This window comes from Centruroides sculpturatus, unplaced genomic scaffold (genome assembly GCF_000671375.1).
Source record: "Centruroides sculpturatus isolate CEXI.00-Female unplaced genomic scaffold, Cexi_2.0 scaffold511, whole genome shotgun sequence".
NCBI classification, from domain to species: domain Eukaryota; kingdom Metazoa; phylum Arthropoda; class Arachnida; order Scorpiones; family Buthidae; genus Centruroides; species Centruroides sculpturatus.
The window spans coordinates 83,251-107,036 of record NW_019384727.1 but is presented as its reverse complement, the minus strand read 5'-3'; the positions used below and the strand labels follow the sequence as shown (position 1 = coordinate 107,036).

At 31.3% G+C, this 23,786-nt stretch overlaps 1 protein-coding gene across 1 annotated transcript in view; it reads right to left on the bottom strand.

Moving 5' to 3' along the window:
- LOC111628132 (1-phosphatidylinositol 4,5-bisphosphate phosphodiesterase gamma-1-like) overlaps positions 1-23,786 on the bottom strand; it is a 129,192-nt gene that overhangs the window by 67,965 nt on the left and 37,441 nt on the right. Inside the window, exons 2-4 of the mRNA XM_023371857.1 lie at positions 15,181-15,266; positions 5,788-5,870; positions 1,642-1,699 (exon numbers count right to left, since the gene is read on the bottom strand). Of these exons, the coding sequence (XP_023227625.1) occupies positions 1,642-1,699; positions 5,788-5,870; positions 15,181-15,266 (227 nt within the window). The remainder of the gene's footprint in view (positions 1-1,641; positions 1,700-5,787; positions 5,871-15,180; positions 15,267-23,786) is intronic.

The window sequence follows — 23,786 nt, the reverse complement described above, 5'->3', positions numbered from 1 at the left end:
TACTGCAAAACTGTATGAGATTATAATAAAAGCTTATAATTTCTGGAAAACTTGGAAGTATATGCCATACCTCTACAACACCATCTCTCAGGGACAACAATCAATTATATTGAAGCTACTACTGAAATGCTCCAGACATCAGGAAAACATATGAAATAGCAAAACAGAACTGGCCAAAAGAACCAAGATTATGAATCTCTCTGGTCCCATGCATTAATTCTTAAACAATGCCAGGATGGAAGAATGTTCTTATGGGAGGCATTCTACATCTGCTTCCTACCTTGTAACAGTGTCACTGCCAACATTCCAAACTATGGATAACATTATTTAATTGGTTTAAATCATAAAACTATGGACTAATTGTAAAAAAGCATTCCATTTATTGTTTAAAAACCTTTTAACTTTTAATCTTAATAATTTTTAATTTTTATCATCATCAAATTTCAAATTTTCATACATTCTATGGGCATGCATATGGAACAATTTTTAAAAATTTGCCTGTGATATTCTTATTTTGTTCAAGTAGAAAAATCTTGTTCAATGTATCAATAATTCCAATTGAAATGAAAAGCTCCTCCTAAGGCCTGATAAGAAGTTATAAGCTCTTGAAAAGTACTTGTAATTTTGAATAAAAAGTTATTTTTAACACCATAAGACAATGAGTTTATTACATCATAACTATTTTGATGTGAAGTGTAGTTAATTTTGTTATGATAACTGAATCATCCTGGTTCTCTGGTTTATATTAAAATACAGTAATACCTCATAGTCTGAAAGACTAACTTTAAGCATTCCAAAGAGAAAGCTGACCTGAAGTTTAAATGATGTTTCTACATTCAAACTTATGAACAGTGAAAATTGTGCTTGCTACATAAACACCATGTGCATCCAAGTCATCTCTCGTACTCACTGTAGAAGCATCGTTTGTGTTATGCTTGTGTGTTTTCAGTGCTTTTTTCACTTTATTTTTGATATGTTTGGTTATATATATATAAAACCCTACCTATTAACCATGGCATCCAAGAGTATGGAAGCAACAAAGTCTAAGGAAAGGTTTTAGTATTGACAACTGAAGTGAAAAAGGAACTTACTGCAAAGCATGAAAGCAGTACATGTGTGGCATATCTGGTAGCTATGTTTAAGATGCCGAAGTCAACAGTGTACACCATTGTTAAGAACAAAGAAGCAATTTAAAGTTGACTCTGAGGAATTATATTTTATTGAGATAAAAAAACTCCGTGTGAATGAGAAGAAATTGGCAGTCAATATTATCTCCAAGAGAATTATTTGTGAGAAGGCCAAGAAAGCTGCTTAGTAACTTTAAGAAATGGATCACCACCACTCTTCACTAAGGTACAGTAAATGCAATTTTCAATTTATTATACAGTATTTACATATTTTATTTATTGTTTTTATGCCTTAATTTATTATTTAGTGTATCTAATTATGCTATTTTTATCTTAAATTATGTGTATTTTCTGTTTAAATTTATTGAAATGGATATTGTTTAAGGTCTAGAAATGTATTAATTGACTTTTCATTATTTGGACTTTGAACAACCTTCAGAAACAAATTAAATTGGAAATGCAATACTACTGTAAATTATTATTAATATTTATTATTTAAAGCTACAATATTTACTTTCTTCATTCCTTGAAAAAACTGTATTTTCATCAGTGCCTTCAGGAAGTTTCTTATGCTATAAAAAGAATATTTTATTACTAAAATTATTTAAAATAATAAATAATTAACTATATATCATAATGATAAAATATAAAACTGCAATATTTTAATAAAAATAACATAAAATATAGATATTATTATACATTTTCTGAAACATACAGTACACAGGAGCTGTGCATTGTTAACTTTTTAAATTATTACTTTAGAAATTTAATATACAATTTTTATATTAATCTGTAGAAAATATCTGATCAATTTGATCAGATATTTTCTTACACTGTTAACTTTCACTGAGTGATGTATGCTTGAATAACTCTAAATAATTTCTTAACAAAATCTTTCAATCATTTGATTTTTAATATACAAAAACATTTATCAAGCAATCCATAAAGTAGTACTCATTTTCAAATGAACAAATTCAAGCAAAGACTGGATTGTTAGGGTAAAGGTCTTTTATCATTAACTCTAGTGTCGATATGTTAATGATAATTCGTCCATTCATAGCGCAGGATAGAATGACAAATTATATGTACCAGCAATGTCTTCAAAAAAAACTTTATTGAAGTTATTTACACAGATCACAAAGCAGTTACAAACTTTACAGAGAGAGAGAAAAAACACAACTATATAAAAAAACAGGGATTTTCATTTTTTAAAATACGGAACAAGATCTCGCGAGCACTATAGTTGAGGAGTTGTAAAACATGTACGTCTAACATGGACAATATGTGACTGCAAATGCCGAGCACTTGCAGTCACATGTTGTCCAGTCTCTGTATGAATATAATTGTGGTATGATGGCCCATTGTATCACAGTGTAAGTTTAAAATAAACAAGAAAGTAAAGGATCCTACTGTTTGTAAAGTGAAGTCTGTCATTTGTTTTATGAATGCAAGAAAGTGTGAGATCATGTAAAATTCTTTGTCAAATTTGGACATGTATGGTGATGTTATAGACAAATCAACAGTGTGGTAATGACGTTAAAAGTTTAATGAAGGAAGAAAGAACATCCAGGATGAACAACGAACCAGGCACCAATATGTCATTATGAATGATTTCATTAAACTGAATTAGTGTTAAACTCTTGATGAAATTTATGAGGCATTTCTACATGATTCTCACAAGCAATGCCCCACAAAATGGTCACAGTGCACCTCAAATATCAAAAAATCTGTGAGATACGTTCCATGCATGCTTTCAATACAACACAAAACAAACTGTACCTGGTGTTGCTTTGTGTTTCTGGGTTTCTGGATTAGTACTCAAGAGGAGATACACTCCTGACTTATATTATGACAGGTGGCAAAACATGGGTTACTATAGTATGCCCATGAGTAAACACCAGTCAATGCAATGGTATCACACACATTCATCAACCAAACCACAAAAATGCAAACACTCTTTCAACATGAAACATCATGGCAGTTTCTTCTAGACAGAAAAGGAGCCACTGCTTGTAGAGTTCCTTGTTCCAGAGAGCCACAATCAATGCTGACGCTGAAAAAACTGTGGCAAGCCATTCAGAATTGCAAATCACAGGAAAGGACTGTTGTCTGCTAAAACTGTCTTCCTTCATAACATCTGTCCCCACAACACCCAGACAATGAAGAACTCCTTGCTAGTTTTTATCAGAAGTCTTGGTCCATCTAGCTTACAACTCAGACCGGGCATAAGCAACTTCAGCTACAGGAAAAGATTGCTATCTTTTCCTGTAGCTGAATGCCTTGGATGGAATACACTTTGCAATGAAAGAGGAGTTAAAGGATGCACTTACTACATTTCTGTATGGACTGGTGGATAAAGGAGTACGACACAAGCTAGGTCAGGTTAGGTAACTACTGTATTTCCCCAAAAATAAGCCCTAGCATGATTTTTCAGGATGCTCACAATATATGTCCTACCCCTAAAATAAGCCCCAGTTAAGATCGTCGGCCAGATGAATGTATTTAATACGTCCGTTGCAACCCACAACGGATGTACTGAATTATAAAATAAAAATATTAATATGGTTCCAATTCCACATAAGTACTAATACAAAAGTTACAAAATAAATTTATATTACAGAAACAAAATTAGAAACGATAGGACGAGTGTTACCGTACGATTAATTAATCTATGAACTCAACCCTAGCACGATTTTTCGGGATTCTCGTAATATAAGGTCCATCCCTNATAATTAAATATAAATGATTATTATTATTGACATTAATTCTTAAAATAAATGATAATAAAAATTATAATTAAACATTTGCAAATACCCAAGCAAGCACTTTTGGATGAGACATCCCCTAAAAATAAGATATAATGCATCTTTTGGGGTAAAAATTAATATAAAATCAGGGACCATATTCTGGTCATTGACTCTTGTCTCTGAGACATAGTATCTATGTTACAAGCTGGTCACTGATTGGCTAATCATTTGTTTACGTCTCGAGAGATCATCACATCTCTCCAAACGCGATTCTGGACAACTTTTTCTCTCAAAGATTCTCTTGTCTCTCAGAGACAAGTGGATAGTTGTCTTTTGACTGGTCTCTCATCTTTTGCCTTAATTTCATTATATCCAATATGGATGACTATATGCTACTCGCACTGTACAATTGTATTAGAGAATGTTCTCTATCTTGGTAAAGAATATTTTGAGTGAGAAAATGCTTCTGATTTTTTCCCAGTGCCTATTCAGAAACACCAAGGATTCCATCATTTTTAATTATCCTACATCAATTATTAAACTATTGAATATGATGTTAATCTTATCTGCCTCTAAGTATTTTTCAAGATATTGCCATCTAATTTCTCCTTAACTAAGTACACACACTTTTCTAACTTAAGTTATTAAAATTTTTATTTGTTAAGAGACAATTTGAATTACAATCTGTAAAAATGTTATAAAACAAACAACATATCTTCGTCAAAATTACGTGCTTTATTTGAGCTCGCGATTTCCTCATCACGTAATCTATAAGTACGTACTCTGCATTTTTGAAAATTTTACAATTTCATTGATTAAAATTCTATACCATGTTGCGCATGCAGAAAACCCAAACATGTATAATCAACCTAATAGGATCGTGATGTGACAACAAAGACGAGATGGTTAAAAGTGGCCAGAATCACCTCTGTCTCTGAGAGATGAATTTTGTCTCTTGTTTTGATGTCATTTGTCTCTGAAAGAAGAGATGAGAGGTAATTGACCAGAATATGGCCCCAGGTCTTATTTTTGGGAAAACATGGTACATCACAGTGACTTTTTTCTGATAAATGTCGTTGAGGTTGAAAACTCTCGAAATGCTCAAACACAGGTTTCATAAATAAAGATGATATTATTAGAATTTATTTTCCAGCAGCAAAATGTGTTCTTGCCTGTTTCTTGAACAGTAGTATGTGTTGTTGTAGGATTTTTGATAAAAGTGTCATCACTGTATCATCACCACATACTATTTTCAAAATGTATAAAAGGTTGTGTCTTTGCTCTGAGGTAAGGTAGGTAGGTATGTAACTAATATCTGGTCTAGGCAGCATTAGCTGGTTGCATTGCATTGGGTTACTATAGCACTGTTGCCACTACTAAATTTCCAACCCACATATGTTTAGCAATTAATATTAATTCATTATGTAATATTAAGTAGTTGTGTATTTTAATTTTCAAAACAAAGTTACTTTAAGGACTTCTGAAAATGCAACTTTTATGGATCATTGTTAAATAAAGAAAACTTTTTTCCATTACAGAGACCTACTATGAAGCCCTGAAATTACTAGAAAATGGAATTTCATTATCTTTTGAAGACAATGTGAATATTGTATAACTATTTTTTAAAATGATAATTTAGAAAATTGACCATTCACTGGCACTGAGACTCATGTGTATTGAAAATCTTTTTAACTTATTTCGACTGAGGAAGGCAGTCGAAAACGTTTGTTGTTTTCATTAAATATATTTTTACTGGTCAAGTAAAGGTTTTTATGTGTGTTTATATTAAGTAAATTAACTTATTTCTTTAATTCTTTAACTTTTATTTCCATAAAAACATCCAACTTACATAACAATATCACAGCTCATTATAAAAATCATAATTATAATTAATATTTTATAAAATTAAATACCTTAATTATTATTTTCTTCTTTAGCTGATGTGGTGATGGCATTTTCACTTCATCTTTGTCTATAGGCTGAGTCAAAAGCATATCTAAATTAAAATTTAATTGTTTTAAAAACTTTTAAATAAATGTTTATTCATAAAACAAATAAATTGAATCAAAAAAGTATGAAAATACTGAGACAAAATCAAATTAAAAATAAAACTGATAAACTTTTGTAATAGAAATATTTGTAAAATTTCTATACAAGTGACACAGTTTATTCATTTTTCTATGAAAAGCTATTTTCAAGTTTGGTAAATAATATCTTCATAAAGAAAAAATAAACAAAAATAAAAACTAAGATAATTTACATAAAGTATGAGTAATGTTCAGAAAAATTCTAATTGAAGGTGAGATAAATCGAGTTTTGTCAAAACATTATTATTACAAAAGTAAGAAACATCAGACTATTTCAATATTTAGTAGACATTTTTAATTATGTTAGAATATCTCACTTGCTACAAGATTTTATAAGGCCCTGTACACACTAGGCGTTTTTCAACGCGCGTTTAAAAGAACCAAGAGTTCTATGTAGCCGTACACACTCAAAAGCCAAGCGCGCATTAAACGCGCGTTTTGCGAGCGCTTATAGATTTTTGTTAAAACGCGCGTTTTGCGAGCGCTTTACGGGCGCTTTGAGATATATGTGCTGCCATGTTACCGTACATGCGATCGCGCGTTTTGCGGGCGTCAGCCGAGCGCTTTGAGATATATGTGCTGAAATGGAGAACGATCATTTCGATACTGATCTATTTATTGATGAAATCTAAAAGAGACCAACCATCGTCAAAGGATTTTATAGATATTTTAAAAGAATTAAAAAACTTGAATTTATTTTGTCTTAGTTTTGGATACAACGTCGCAAACATTTCATGCGTCAGTCTATCTCGTAATATTGGGTGCACCCAAAATTCTCTTTGCCTCCGCCGTCGTCTTTTATAGCGACGATAGAGGATCCACACACAAGCAATCACTTCCACATCCATTTCCAAACCGAGCCAGTGCGCATGCTCCGCTAAACGCTCGTCGAACGCCTAGTGTGTACAGGGCCTAACACAAGATAGTAACATTTTGCTGATTGATTTTCCAAATCACAGAGAAACAATAAACACAAACAATTATGAGATTTTGAAAAAATTATGACAGACTATTGAAAACAAACAATAAGACTTACAGAGCATTACTTCATGAGAATGCACAACAAATCTATGTTCAACAAGCCTACTGTAAAACAACTCTGATGATATATATACCATCACCCACCCTAAGAACTTAGTCTTGTAACCTCTGACCTCTGCTATTTCTATACTGAAAGTCATGTTTAGTGGAACAATAATTTGACAGTGATAAAGAAATGACTAAAGCAATGCAAGCAGTGTTGTGGAGTCAGAATCGGAGTCATCAGTCAGATGTTTTAGGGTGGAGTTGATTATATTCTTCCAACTCTGGCAACTCCAACATTGAATTTTACTTTTGGTAAAATATGATTTATGAAAAATACTTTCTAATTAGTATCTAAAGAAATTTCTTAGAAAATGGACACTGATAAATGTTGATATCAAAAAGATTGTAAGGAGTCGATTCCAACTTGTTCTATTTTGTTTGGGGATTATTTTTTGTTCATTATTCTATTTATTTTGTGGCATTTTATTTTGTTAAGGATAGACTACTGCGCCTCACCCATGCACGACTGCTGGTGGCAACTTATGATGTCATCGACCCAGAAACGACATCTCTGGGTAGAATTTCATAGAAAGTTAAAAGAATAATCTCCCACTCCAAATTGTCATCAAAAACACAATAAAAGAATTATAAAACTACTTGTAAGGGATATGAAACGAATTAACAAGACCAATTACTAGAATGAATGAAGTTTTAATGAGTACAAGGTCTGTTCAAAAAATACATGGACTGACGTCATAAAACAAAATGTACTTTATGTAGAAGTTACAGGTCTGGGTCCCCTTCAAAGTACTCTCCTTCCCAATGCACATAGTTATCCCAACGGTGTTTCCACTTGTTGAAACAGTCCTGGTACACTTCTTTTGTAATGTCTTTCAGCACCTTCGTTGCATTTGCCTTAATCTCGGGAATCGTCTCAAATCTTCTTCCTTTCAAGGGTCTTTTGAGTTTGGGGAACAAGAAAAAGTCACAAGGAGCAAGGTCAGGTGAGTAGGAGGTGGGGAAGAACAGTGATTGAGTGTTTGGCCAAAAACTCATGAGTTCTGAAGGCTAAATGGGCTGGAGCATTGTCATGATGAAGATACCAGTTGCTACTCCTCCACATTTCTGGCCTTTTGCAAGAGATGGAGTCCCTCAGACATTTCAGAACTTCAACGTAGTAAGTCTGGTTCCCTGTGGAGCATTGGGGGAGGTACTCATGGTGAACAACACCCTTAGCATCAAAGAAAACTGTCAGCATCACCTTGAAATTGAATTGAACTTGGCGAGCTTTTTTGGGTCTGGGGACGTTTCACCCACCCACTGGTTGAGCATAGCAAATGTTTCAGTCGCAGATTTTCCAAGTTTAACACAAAATTTCACAGCTAGTCATTGCTCCATCAGGTCATTCATTCTGAAATCTGACAAACGAAAAAAATTGCACTTTACTAAAAACCACGTAGCTAATCAACAAGTAAAGATATCTGTAATCGGGAAATGGTTTAATCACCAGACAATCTGTACAAACCTAGCGACACCAAGCTGATTCCTCTGAAACCAACTGGAGCAAACTGAAATTCAAACAGTCCGCGTATTTTTTAAACAGACTTGTAAGTATGTAAATAAGGTTAAGTGGGTATATGATTGTAACATCATTCCAAATGCAGAATAAGAAAGAAACAAATTGAAGAATCGAACAGGGTGGTGGTAAGGATCAAATAAGATTGACAAAAGGCTTTCCAGTTCCAGTGACATTTTTTTTGGTGATGGTTAGATGAATTAGTTAGATTCATTGAGCTTTTTCAACTTTTTTTTCATATTTTGCTTGTTAGTTTTTGTGGAGATAGTTCAAAGATTGTTGTAGCTTAATTTGTAAATCCCCAATTTTCAAAAGTTTTTTGTATATATTTGTTTTGCTTTTTCAATAAATTATCTTTATTTGCAAATTATTCTCTAACATTATTTCTTGATTATACATATTTGGTCTTTTACTAATAAATATATTTTTTTGCATTATATATAGTAATTATTTTGGGTTTTGACATTAATATCAATTTCCCATACATTTGGAAATAGATTATGAATAAAACACACCTTTAATAATCCAGCTAATAAAAATTAATAAGATAAAAACGTTTTCGATCATTCCTTAACGATCTTCTTCAGTTACTATAACATAGAATAAAATCGAACACAAAAAAGAACTTAAATACAAAATTAAAATATAAATAACGGAAAAGTAGCTGCGGTGATAAAATAAATATAAAATATAAATTAAGCCCAAAAAATGTCCCTTAACAAAAATAAGAATAAATAAAGCCATTAATTCTAGTAAAAGGATCATCATGTGGTAGGTAAAGAGTCTGCATCTTTATGGTTGATGCAACCAGTTTTCTTGTGTGCCTTAAAGATCTCTAATTTCTCTAGATTATCTAGAGAAATTAGATAATCTAAAGAATCTAGATTCTCTAGAATCTAACTAGATAATCTAGAGAAATTGTGTGCTCTTAAAGATCTCTAATTTCTCTAGATTATCTAGAGAAATTAGAGATCTTTAAGGCACACAAGAAAACTGGTTGCATCAACCATAAAGATGCAGACTCTTTACCTACCACATGATGATCCTTTTACTAGAATTAATGGCTTTATTTATTCTTATTTTTGTTAAGGGACATTTTTTGGGCTTAATTTATATTTTATATTTATTTTATCACCGCAGCTACTTTTCCGTTATTTATATTTTAATTTTGTATTTAAGTTCTTTTTTGTGTTCGATTTTATTCTATGTTATAGTAACTGAAGAAGATCGTTAAGGAATGATCGAAAACGTTTTTATCTTATTAATTTTTATTAGCTGGATTATTAAAGGTGTGTTTTATTCATAATATATTTATCCAGTTAGTTCATTATATAAGTATTTGGAAATAGAAAGTATGCTTTTCATTCGCTAGAAAATTTCAACTGAAAATAGTGTTTCAAATTTGACAGTTGTTATTGGTTAAAAAAATTCTTTTCACTGACACTGGTTATAAAAAATAACAAACTGTGCATAATCTTGAGCATACCAACTCTTGTTGTTTGCTAAGTCAGAATTATGAAGTACTGTGCGTACATCCTTGTAAAATATGATGACTAAGCCCTAATCAGTGTGAACAGAAATGCAAGTCATTTACATTACAAACAACATTAAAAAGTTGGAAAATGATGTAAAACAAAACAAATTATGTAAAGAAATACACATAACTAAATCGACAGTTGCTACCATTTGGAAGAAAAAACAAAATACTCACAAGTTTCAAATGTGACAATTTGAATGCTAAAAAGCTTAGAAAATCAGTGCATGATGAATTAGATCAAGTGTTGCTAAAATGGTTTTCTCAATAGAGACTTAAGAACACGACCATTAGTGGTGCTATATTGCAGTCAAAAGCAGAAGAGTTAGTAAGAAAACTGGACAAGAATGCCGAGTTTAAATGCAGTAGAAGTTGGATTGAAAGATTAAAAAAAAAAACATAGTATTGGAAGTTGAAAAATTGTTGGAGAAGCAACTGCAGTAAACATGAACATGGTAGAAGACTGGTTGCAAAATAAGTGACCAAAAATTAGAGAAAATTTCCAACATTTTGATATCTTTAATGCAGATGAAATGAATGCTTATTATAAGCTTACACCAAATAAGATGCTAAAATTCAAAGGAAAAAGCTGTGCAGGGAAAAAGTTATGTAAAGAAGCAGCAAATCTTATGGAAACAGAAAAAAGAAAATTGTTAGTAATCGGTAAATCAAAAATTCCAAGATGTTTTAAAAATCAATGGCTATCAGTAAACTACAAATCTAACCAAAGAGCTTGGATGACCTGTGACATTTTCTGTGGCAAACTGCAAAGATGGGATGAAAAACTGAGAAAAACACAAAAAATTTTATTACTGATTGACAATTGCCCGTGCAACTTAACATCAAGAACTTACATTGTATTACATTGGTGTTCATGCCGCCCAATACAAGTTCAAAACTATAGCCTTTAGATCAAGGGATTATACACAGCTTAAAGAGCAGCTATTTGAAAATTCTCCTTTTGAAAATGATAACTTCTACAGATAATAGGAAAAAATCATTTTCTATAAATCTTCTTGATGCAATAGACTTTGTCCATTTGGCATGGCAAAATGTACCAATGCAAATAATAGTAAATTGTTTTTGACATGCTGGTTTTTTACTAACTAATGGAGAAGAGTTAGAATTAGATGATAACCTTCCAATCAATGAACTTTTGAAAAGTAAACTTACAAATGATGGAACAAATATGTTCAAGATGTGCCCCTCTGCAGTTACTGGGTGCATTTTCTGACTATGATTTTGAAGAATATGCCAGGGTTGATGACATTGTTATTAATACAGAACTTTTGACCAATGATGATATTATAGCTTCAGTATCTTCCAAAACTAAGGAAATTAGTGAAGATAAAGATGATGATACAACATACGCAGACATGTCGACATTTCGATAACACCAATTTCTGAAGTTTTACAAAACACTATTGTTAATTGAAATTTTTTACAAATGCATAATACTCCACAAAATATTTTAAATAGTTTTGCCGAGGTGGTTCTATATATTATAGAATGCTATGCAACTAGCAAAAATCAACAAACAAAAATGAAGTTTTTAAGTAACAATGCATATTTATATTGATGTTTTATCATGCAACTTCCTATGTAATAATTTGTTACATTTTATCTTTGAGACATTACACTTTAGTTTTTCAAAATTACACTATGTTTAATTTCTTATCCAATATAATGAACCAGTTCCAATGGCCCGTACAGGTTTGCTATAAGCAGATACTACTGTATATAGAACTAATACTGGATAAAAGTATAACATACACACAAAAAAAAACAAAACCAGAAGTCCAGAAAAAGAAATGTAAAATTTAATCATCATCAGGTTCTAAAAACAAACATACAAATCAATCAAACAAAATCATTTTAAAAACAAGATGGTATACGATTAATTATTGAAACAAGCATAAATACTGGTGTTAATCAATTAGAAAAAATTGATTTACCAGATTTCAGAAAAGACCTCCATGCTCACAAAAGGGAATTATTATCCTTGTAATTGTGTTTTTCTTACATGCTTTGTATATCTCCAGTTTTTTCAAGTGCTTGAGATAGTTGATATCTGTGGAGTAATTATGAGATATGGTGTGGTTCGACACTTTTTGATTGACATTAGGTGTTCTTTTATTCAATGACTAAAGGAATAAGCTGTAGCTCCTATATACTCCAACTTTTGTGGTCCAACAGAGGAATGGAATAAACTCCCAGAAGTTGACATTTATCACAAGAGTAATCACACATTTTATGAAAATAATACTTACTACACAAAATAATTATTCTTGTAGTCAATTTACACATACATTTAGGAATATATAGATGTGATTAAACGTTAACAATATGCTATAAAATCATTAAAATAACTTTATTCTATTTAACTCAAGTTTATGAAATTATTTAAAGATAAATAAAGTAAAAAATATTCTTGTAAATGACAATTCCATAACCCAATTGTTAATTAAAACCACATGATCTGCCAAATTATTGGGCTATAATAAGAATAATTAAATGGTCAGAAACAAAATAATTTGTCTAGAGGTAGGAGGTTACACCACTATATTGTGTTAATTTTAATAATCATAATATATTTTAAATTTAGAAGCAGCAGCAGTGTTGTCAGCTTGAGAGATTAATCCCTCGGCATAGCGTGTTTTCCCCTACAAAGAGATTTTCTTAGAAAACAGCCAAAAATGTAGGGTGTTTAAAATACTTATTTTTAATCCCCATAGATAGAAATGCAACTCTAAAGAACTAGATTTTGTCTAATAACGACAATATGGCACAAGTACATAACTTTACTCAATATTGGCTCCTGGATTTGTAATGAGAGGAATATTTTAAGTGCATGAAAGATTTTTTACATATGTGAAAGAAATTTTTGTTTCCTATAACCTAACAACAGTAAGCGGAAGTTGTGGTTTTGAATCCCATTCAGGGTCTTCCAGAAAGTTCTAGTCTGATAGTATGATAATTTGGCAGATCGTTTTGCTTTAAAATTATTTTTGATTGATCCCACATCTTAACTGATCATGTGGAAATGACCAAAAAGTGAGAAAAGAGAGAAAATGGCCAGAAAGGTGAAAAAAGTGAGTACAAGTGAGAAAAGTGAGTGACTCCGAGGCCTGCATTTGAAGAAGAACTCAGAAGGAGTTGAAAAACGTTTAAGAAGTATTTGTTTTTTGTATTATACACAATGGAAGTTGGTTCTGTGTCTGTTGTATTCCATGGAATTTCTTCTATAAGCAATTGAGGCATTATTTGCTTTTTCTATCTCCCAGAAGATGCATCTGAGGTGTTTTTGTATCTTACTGGCTTGGTAGTTTTTACTTCCATTTTGTGGTGTGTAAAAAAGGATGTGTATCTGTTGATTTGACCCTTAATTATTTTGGACAGATAATCATGCTGTACAGTAAGGTGCATGATGTATTTTAGTTCTTCTGTCCTGGCTTCTTCAATAGAAGGGTGTGAGTGTGTGTGAAGGTCTTTCTTACAAGGGCTCTGAAAACTGCAATTTAAAAAAAAAGGGATCCCTTGAAGCAACAGGAATAAAAATTGAGTAGTATAAAAACTTATGAAAAATCGAGGTGATGATAAGGCCATTTCAAATTGTGATCATGATGTCGAGGAATTGAACTGTGGAAAGATTTTCCTACTCAACACATAGGTGGAGGCCAAAGGGATTGCTATGTATGGAATCCAAAAATTCTTGTATTCATGGTTGGCGGCACCAGATAATGAGAATGTATCTGGAGCATAACATTATGTTTTGCTCGAATGATGGGAGGATTGTTTTTCAGTTGTCAGTCTACAAGTTCACAAAGTGTATTGAAAAGTTGAGCCTCCTACTAAGATGCCTCTGCCTTCTTGTATGCTAGCCTTTCAAATTAGAAGAATGAAAAGTAGCAAACTAGGTCAGCCAGTTCCAGAATGTTTGAATGAATTTTCCAAGGTCACAGAGATGTTAGAACAGAAAGTTCCAGAGCTTGCAAAAAACAAGGCTCTATTTTTATTGATGATAGATTGAATCAATATTGGAGACTGTAATGCATGTTTTATTTCCAAGCCATATGTCATGCAGGTGTTCTACTGAATTTACAGGATTGTTAATAGTATGGTGGTAACTTCCATGTTGTCACTAATATAATGATTATGTATCCTTTCAATGTGTATTATCACAAAATAAATCTGTTCACAACAGGACATAGTTGAGTGCCAAACTTATGTATCTTGGTGAAAGCAGAAATCCTCATCAGTGGCAGGTTAGGAGGTGTTTTTCATATGTAATATGCTAGCTAAGAGAGTATTTGTAAAACACAGAACCCTGTTATGAAGTTTTTGTAGGTAACTGGTAAAAGCTTCTGTGCCCTCTGTGTCATTGATATATTTTATATTGCCTTGGTAGTATGTTGATCTCTTCATAACGTCCTTAGTCTTATCCACTTTGACAGCAATGATGTCATTGTTAGTCAGTCATCTTTCAGATGTGCTGGACTAACAATGACATCATCTTTTAATGGAGCTCTATGTGTAGCATCCTTGATTGTCAGTAACACGAACCACTTAAGTGACTTGTGCTACTGACAATCAAGTTCATATGGACCTGGACAAGGCATACCTCATATATCACTCCAGAGACACAAGAATTTGAAAAAACTGAAGATATATAAAGCATACAGGAAAGATAACACTTAATTATAAGGTCAATAACATAGTTTTGCAAGTGTGAAAGGCCCTTTTTGAAGTCCAGTAAATCAATTTTTTTAAATTGATTTACACCTTTATTCGCATTTGCTTCATTAACCAATCAGATAATGCCTTGTTTTTAAAAGTTTGCTGTAATCAGATGATGATTACAAACAGCTGTCAAAAATTTAGTTTCTCATTAAATTTTATTTCTCTTTTGGTAATTTTTGGTTTTTTGAATGTATGTTATAACTTAAAAAATTCAGCAATAAATAAATAAATTATTCACTAAATTCTGTTCCTCCAGAAAAAATCTACAGTTAGGCTATCTACAGAAACCCAGAGATCATTTGTTTCAAATTACTATAAACAACAACAAAATTAAATATCTTACCTCCAAATACTTCTATAAAGGCACTTGCCATTTTCCTTTGTTGAGGAAGAGTACAATGATTTTCGATAGAAAGAATCACAGGATATCTAAACAAATAATTTTCATACATTTTATAAATATAATAAACATTTATTTACCATTGAACACAAGACTGTGTTATTATTAAAACACTTGTTAATAATAAAATTATTAAAAGTGCCCGTATCAACTGAATAAAGTGGATAAACGCCAAGTGTTTCAATAATAACACAGTCTTGTGTTCAATAGTAAATAAATACGAAAACATGGTTTCAAAAAATGAATCAACTATAGTAAACATTCCAAAATCTGATGCATCCATATTAAACCAAATGATCACCGTAAATAATTGGGCTATATTTTGCTATTATTAATAATTAGATATTAAGTAATTTGGTATTAAAGGTAGACATTAGATGCTATCTTTTATCTAAATTAATAATTATAAAAATTTAATAATTTATTAAATGAGATAGAACAATCTGGAAGAAAAGAACTAACCCATAGTGGGATTTGAACTCACAACCTCTGAGCAATTCTTCACTTCCAGATGTATTTAAACTTAGATATAATCACTTATGGTCACTCACGGCACCAGCTAGGGACAACTCCTATGGTCATGGCCTAAGCACTCCTCTGCTATGGTACTTAGTTGGGTATTGCTTTACCTGACATGCTGTGTGTATGTATGTATGTATGTATGTATATAATAAACATCCCGAAGCACGATACATTGATACTAACCTTTATGGCAGTCATTTGTTTTATTATCAATGCCACCATCTCAGATAAAGCAGTAGCTAACTATGTGCCATAGCAGGGAAGTACTTAGGGTGTGAGCATAGGAATTGTTCTCAGCCAGTGCCATGAGTGACCATGAATGGTTATATCTAGGTTTAAATACATCTAGAAGCAAAGAATTGCTCAAAGGTCTGGGTGGAGTAACTGGCAGCACACCGCATGGTAGGTGAAGGTTGTGGGTTCAAATCCCACTAAGGGGTGGTTCTTTTCTTTCAGATTGTTCTAAATCATTTAATAAATTATTATAATTATTTAGATAAGAGATGGTACCTAACTTCTATCTCTAATATGAAATTACTTAATATCTAATTATTAATTTAAAATAATAGCCTAATTATTTATGATGATCATTTGGTTTAGTTTCATGCATTTTATTTTACTTTTTTAAATTATATTAATATAGAAACATTAAATATCAATTATGCCACCAAAATTTCCCTAGACTGTATTTACATTTTGAGGTGTGTTTGTCCTGCCAGCCCACACCCACCAGTACAATAATATTTACATATTATCTAATTAATCAAATCAACATGTTTTTAGCCTAATAGTTGATATTTAAAATAAGACTGGTAAAATTTATCTAAAATGGAATCTGAATAAAACAGAAACCCTCCTAAATAAACAAAACTTTGGAACAGAGCAAGCAATTTCCTATGTTAATTTTACTATAAACCAGTCTAATGAAAAAATGGAAGAGGTTTTTTGGGTATGAAAAATCATCTTAACCCAAATAACAAATTAAGAGTCTGCTGTGAATTAGCAAGTAAAATTGCCTCCAAGTCTAATGGTCACTGTTGAACATGACAAACTATCCCAAAAATGATTTGAACCTTTATAGAGAAATAAAAGTCAAACAATGAGGGACACGCAGACACAAGATCTTTGTAATATTAGTCTTTGTTGGAATTAACCAATGGTGGAATTGAATATTTTTAAGAATCAAGAGCTTTCAAAATTTGAATAAATTTCTGAGAACTGAATTCTTAAGAACAACCAACAAATGTAATTTGTTGAAAACAAAAAGAATAAGGTAACATATGATGTCAATTTTTCTTGTACAGACTACAGAGTAGTAAGTAACCAATTAGTATAGAGTATTCAAGAGCAAGACAATTAACATTAGTTAGTGTTAAAATTTTTTAAGAAGTAAGAGAACAGAATAAAGTACAATAGATTACAATAATACAATTAGAATTTCTGATGGCAAAACAAGACACTAATTCTCAGTTCTCAAATTGGTTTGTTTGCTATCACTTCAGTTCATAAGAATCTCCATTCTGTATTTGAATATCTAACACAAGTTCTCAAAAATGTGTTCAAGAGCATTTTAGAATCAAATAGTTCTTGATTTTTTCATTCAAATACTCCCATCTTTAGCAAAATCACTTTGGATTAATTTGATTAAACCTAGTAATAAAATACATTCAATAGAACTTATGTGGTAGATTTTTTTGGAAACTACACTCAACAAGGCAATGAAGTAAAAAAAAAGATAAATTACTAATAAAACGTTTCTTATGTATGTAATAAAAGTAATTTTATTACAAAAATGAACATAACTATGTGACATTTATCTGGTATAGTTTAAAGATACAGTGTGTCTCAAACATATAGATAATCTATGATTTTATTTTTTTAATATATTAAATATTTCTTAATAATACAAGTGGTTATTAACTGTTTATTTATAGCACAGTACAATGTTATATAATTGTTTTTACAATATTTGATAGTTACATAAAGTGTTAAACACAAAATACTTCTTTTTTGATGTCCCAAAAATATAGATAAGTTTAAACTTTGAACAACAGTTCGTAATATAAATTGATGAAAATTATTTTAATACAAAATAGAACTGCCATTATGCTTAATGACTTCAAAAATGTGATTAGATATTGATACAATTAAATTTTGTAAGATTTCTGGATCCATTTGAAACCAGCACTCAGTGATTCTTTGTTTAAGCTCTGAAACCATTGTAAAATGCTTGTTATTAGCATAAATTTTTTAAGCAAGAATACTCCACAAGTTCTTAATCAAATTTATGTCTGAACTTCTTGCCGGTCACTTCATAACTTGAATATTATGCTCTTCGAATCACTTAGTTGTTGAGTATCAATACTANTAAATAACAGTTTACAAATGCATATATACAGATATTTTTTGAAGGGGGGAAATGGTCTTCACAATTCGAAATCGATTGAACACACTGTGCGCGAATGCTCGTGTAAACGCGTGCCATCTATCGTAGGATAAATGTACTTCGCGGGAGTGTATTAAAAAATTAAAAAACTTTCCAAAGCTTCATGGCAATCGTACTATGCCACAAACCTTCGCTGGAGTATATTAAACAACTTCCCAAAGTTTCACAGCAATCGAATAAACAATGTGGTAATGCATGAAGGACACACACACAGACAGACATACATTCATTTTTATATATATAGATGTGCAACTTCAAGCTTTGTTTGATTCAAATACCTATCCATTTATAGAAGAATCATGAGTGTATGCAAGTATGATTCACTAGGTGGCCCGCCAGCTGATATGTACTTGAAATTGCAGCCCGCCTCCAAAATGAATTGGGCAGCCCTGGCCTAAATGATCGGGCTACAATTACACTAATTTTAAATAATTAATACAAAGTANGTATTAAAGGTAGACATTAGATGCTATCTTTTATCTAAATTAATAATTATAAAAATTTAATAATTTATTAAATGAGATAGAACAATCTGGAAGAAAAGAACTAACCCATAGTGGGATTTGAACTCACAACCTCTGAGCAATTCTTCACTTCCAGATGTATTTAAACTTAGATATAATCACTTATGGTCACTCACGGCACCAGCTAGGGACAACTCCTATGGTCATGGCCTAAGCACTCCTCTGCTATGGTACTTAGTTGGGTATTGCTTTACCTGACATGCTGTGTGTATGTATGTATGTATGTATGTATATAATAAACATCCCGAAGCACGATACATTGATACTAACCTTTATGGCAGTCATTTGTTTTATTATCAATGCCACCATCTCAGATAAAGCAGTAGCTAACTATGTGCCATAGCAGGGAAGTACTTAGGGTGTGAGCATAGGAATTGTTCTCAGCCAGTGCCATGAGTGACCATGAATGGTTATATCTAGGTTTAAATACATCTAGAAGCAAAGAATTGCTCAAAGGTCTGGGTGGAGTAACTGGCAGCACACCGCATGGTAGGTGAAGGTTGTGGGTTCAAATCCCACTAAGGGGTGGTTCTTTTCTTTCAGATTGTTCTAAATCATTTAATAAATTATTATAATTATTTAGATAAGAGATGGTACCTAACTTCTATCTCTAATATGAAATTACTTAATATCTAATTATTAATTTAAAATAATAGCCTAATTATTTATGATGATCATTTGGTTTAGTTTCATGCATTTTATTTTACTTTTTTAAATTATATTAATATAGAAACATTAAATATCAATTATGCCACCAAAATTTCCCTAGACTGTATTTACATTTTGAGGTGTGTTTGTCCTGCCAGCCCACACCCACCAGTACAATAATATTTACATATTATCTAATTAATCAAATCAACATGTTTTTAGCCTAATAGTTGATATTTAAAATAAGACTGGTAAAATTTATCTAAAATGGAATCTGAATAAAACAGAAACCCTCCTAAATAAACAAAACTTTGGAACAGAGCAAGCAATTTCCTATGTTAATTTTACTATAAACCAGTCTAATGAAAAAATGGAAGAGGTTTTTTGGGTATGAAAAATCATCTTAACCCAAATAACAAATTAAGAGTCTGCTGTGAATTAGCAAGTAAAATTGCCTCCAAGTCTAATGGTCACTGTTGAACATGACAAACTATCCCAAAAATGATTTGAACCTTTATAGAGAAATAAAAGTCAAACAATGAGGGACACGCAGACACAAGATCTTTGTAATATTAGTCTTTGTTGGAATTAACCAATGGTGGAATTGAATATTTTTAAGAATCAAGAGCTTTCAAAATTTGAATAAATTTCTGAGAACTGAATTCTTAAGAACAACCAACAAATGTAATTTGTTGAAAACAAAAAGAATAAGGTAACATATGATGTCAATTTTTCTTGTACAGACTACAGAGTAGTAAGTAACCAATTAGTATAGAGTATTCAAGAGCAAGACAATTAACATTAGTTAGTGTTAAAATTTTTTAAGAAGTAAGAGAACAGAATAAAGTACAATAGATTACAATAATACAATTAGAATTTCTGATGGCAAAACAAGACACTAATTCTCAGTTCTCAAATTGGTTTGTTTGCTATCACTTCAGTTCATAAGAATCTCCATTCTGTATTTGAATATCTAACACAAGTTCTCAAAAATGTGTTCAAGAGCATTTTAGAATCAAATAGTTCTTGATTTTTTCATTCAAATACTCCCATCTTTAGCAAAATCACTTTGGATTAATTTGATTAAACCTAGTAATAAAATACATTCAATAGAACTTATGTGGTAGATTTTTTTGGAAACTACACTCAACAAGGCAATGAAGTAAAAAAAAAGATAAATTACTAATAAAACGTTTCTTATGTATGTAATAAAAGTAATTTTATTACAAAAATGAACATAACTATGTGACATTTATCTGGTATAGTTTAAAGATACAGTGTGTCTCAAACATATAGATAATCTATGATTTTATTTTTTTAATATATTAAATATTTCTTAATAATACAAGTGGTTATTAACTGTTTATTTATAGCACAGTACAATGTTATATAATTGTTTTTACAATATTTGATAGTTACATAAAGTGTTAAACACAAAATACTTCTTTTTTGATGTCCCAAAAATATAGATAAGTTTAAACTTTGAACAACAGTTCGTAATATAAATTGATGAAAATTATTTTAATACAAAATAGAACTGCCATTATGCTTAATGACTTCAAAAATGTGATTAGATATTGATACAATTAAATTTTGTAAGATTTCTGGATCCATTTGAAACCAGCACTCAGTGATTCTTTGTTTAAGCTCTGAAACCATTGTAAAATGCTTGTTATTAGCATAAATTTTTTAAGCAAGAATACTCCACAAGTTCTTAATCAAATTTATGTCTGAACTTCTTGCCGGTCACTTCATAACTTGAATATTATGCTCTTCGAATCACTTAGTTGTTGAGTATCAATACTAAATACTAGCATTGTCCTGTTGGAAAATCTAATCAGGTCCTCCAATTTCTTTTCCAATAAATTATTTTTTAGTATTTCTTGATAAGTTTTAGAGGTCTGTCTCCTAGTTAAAATCACAAAATTTGATAAACCATTAAATCCAAAGCAACTCCACATCATAACCACCACTCTGTTGCCTGCTGAAAAACTGCTTTCTTCTTTCCTAATATCATGCCAATAATTAGGTCATACAAATTAAATTTCTTTTTATCACTGAAAAGGACTGAGAGCCATTAGTTGTTCCACATCATGTGATTTTTAGCTCACTGCATTCTTGCCAATTTGCGTCTTTTTTTTTAGTGATAGTTTTTTTCATCATGGCAGCACAGTTCATATATGGAACTGCTGAAATTCTTTGACAAACAGTATTTTTGATATTTTTAATCCACTTTCACACAAAATTTGATGAACTGATTTATTCTGTTGTGATGCAAGATGCACAATCCAATTATTATCCCTTTGAGATATGATTTGGACCTTCCTGATTGATGTTTAGAAGGTATTAATAATGATTTTCCCAAAATTTTATTCCAGAAGTAGATCTGTTCATTAAAACAGCAATTTCCTTGACATGACAGCCTTTTGCTTTTAATTTCCATATTCATGCAATTTCTTCCATACTAAACTCTCATCCATGTGGAATATTGGAAAGTTTTGATTCAAATTGCTACTTGACAACAAAGTGTTATGTGATATCATTTATTTTTATTTTTGTAATTTTAAGTTTCTTATGCTTCATATCTTGCAATTCTGTTTTATTATTTATACTTTTGGGGCAACCAAAAATATATTGTTGCTGTTAAATTATTAATATAATGATCTTTAATTTTGAAATTATCAAAAATTGATGTAAAGTAATTTGCATATACAAATGAAATTATTTACATTTCTCTTAAATTCCTAACAATTCTGAAAAGTAGTAAAATTTTGATTATATATACTTTTGGGACACACTAGAAAAAAAAACTAAAATCTGTTAAAAATAGATACCTGCCACAACAGGAAGAAAATATTCAGTATGATGCAATTCCTGTTCACATAGATTTTACTGTACTTTTATAATATCACAGCCAAGTACTATGTAATTATTAATATAATTAATTATAAAATGTACTCAAGGGACATGGCAATATCTTGTCTACTCAAAATTGTACCCTATACAAAGTTTTCCAAACCAATAGCCATGGACATTTCATTCAAATGCCCTTGGAACACATACACAGACAAACATTTCTACTTTGTTTGCTTCATTTAGACATTACAATACTAAAAATGCAACTGCATTACTCATAACAGAATTTTTAATAAATAACTGAATAACTTTATAATAAGAACTTTTCTAAAACAAAAAATTAAAAAATATTCTAAAGTTTTATGATTTTAAAATTTTATGAAGATATCGAAACTATACAGGTTTACAAATTTTTAAATACATTTCAACAAAAAAATTACAATAGTGTAAATATTGGTTCTTTCAAATTTATTCTACACTTTTTATTAATTAATCACAACCACCACCAACTATCAATAATTTTAATAATTGTATAAATTTAAAATTTAAAAATTTCAAGAAAAAGTAAAAAGCTTGGAATGAATTCAGATATTTAATTCAACATTATTTGTTTTCATGTTTAATTAATAGAATTATTTATTCTGAAGTGTAAAAAGCAGGTTGCAAATGGTTGGCAGTGTGTGTTGGAATACCTTTCTTGTTGCCGAAAATGACAAGGAGAAGTTTGTAATCCGTGAGAAGTGTGAAAGGTTGCTCGTAAATCATCTTGTGGAACTTGTGAATAGCGAAGATGAGTGCAAGATCTTCTTTTTCAATTTGACTATAGTTCTTCTCGGCTGGAGTAAGTGCACAAGAAGAGTAAGCGATAGCCTTCATTGATGCATTAGGCAGACAGTGTTTGATGATTGCACCAAGTCCTAGGCTTGAAAGCATCGGCTGCGACAATGATATCAAGTGTCAGATCATAGTGCATGAGAAGTAAATCCAACTTGAGAATGTCCTTGATGCACTGGAAGGCCCATTGGCATTTGTTCGACCACTGCCACTTTTGGTCTTTCTGGAGTAATTCGTCTAGTGGTTGGCAAATTTGACGCATGATGTGGACAAAGGTTTGGTACCGTGTTTCCCCGAAAATAAGACAGTGTCTTATATTAATTTTTGCTCTGAAAAGTGCGCTAGGTCTTATTTTCAGGGGAAGGTCTTATTTTTTCCAGGAAGAAGAATTCACATTTATTATTGAACAAAAAAATTCCCAAGTCGAACTTAGACGAGAGTGACGTATATCCGATGTGTCGAACTGTCGCCTTTTTATAGCGTCAACATCGGACTCGATGACCAATTAGTGCTTACTGAACCGTAGCACTATGCAAATGTCATGTGGCATGATTCCCGACCAACCAATTAGCCATCACCAGCCGTAACGTTATGCAAATCTGTGATTCCCAAGCCATAGTCTTATGCAAATCATGCCGTGTGGCGTAATTGTCTGCTGACCAATCAGTGGCTGTACTTTCAAAAAGCCAACGGCCACTTTCAACCATCTGTCGATGACC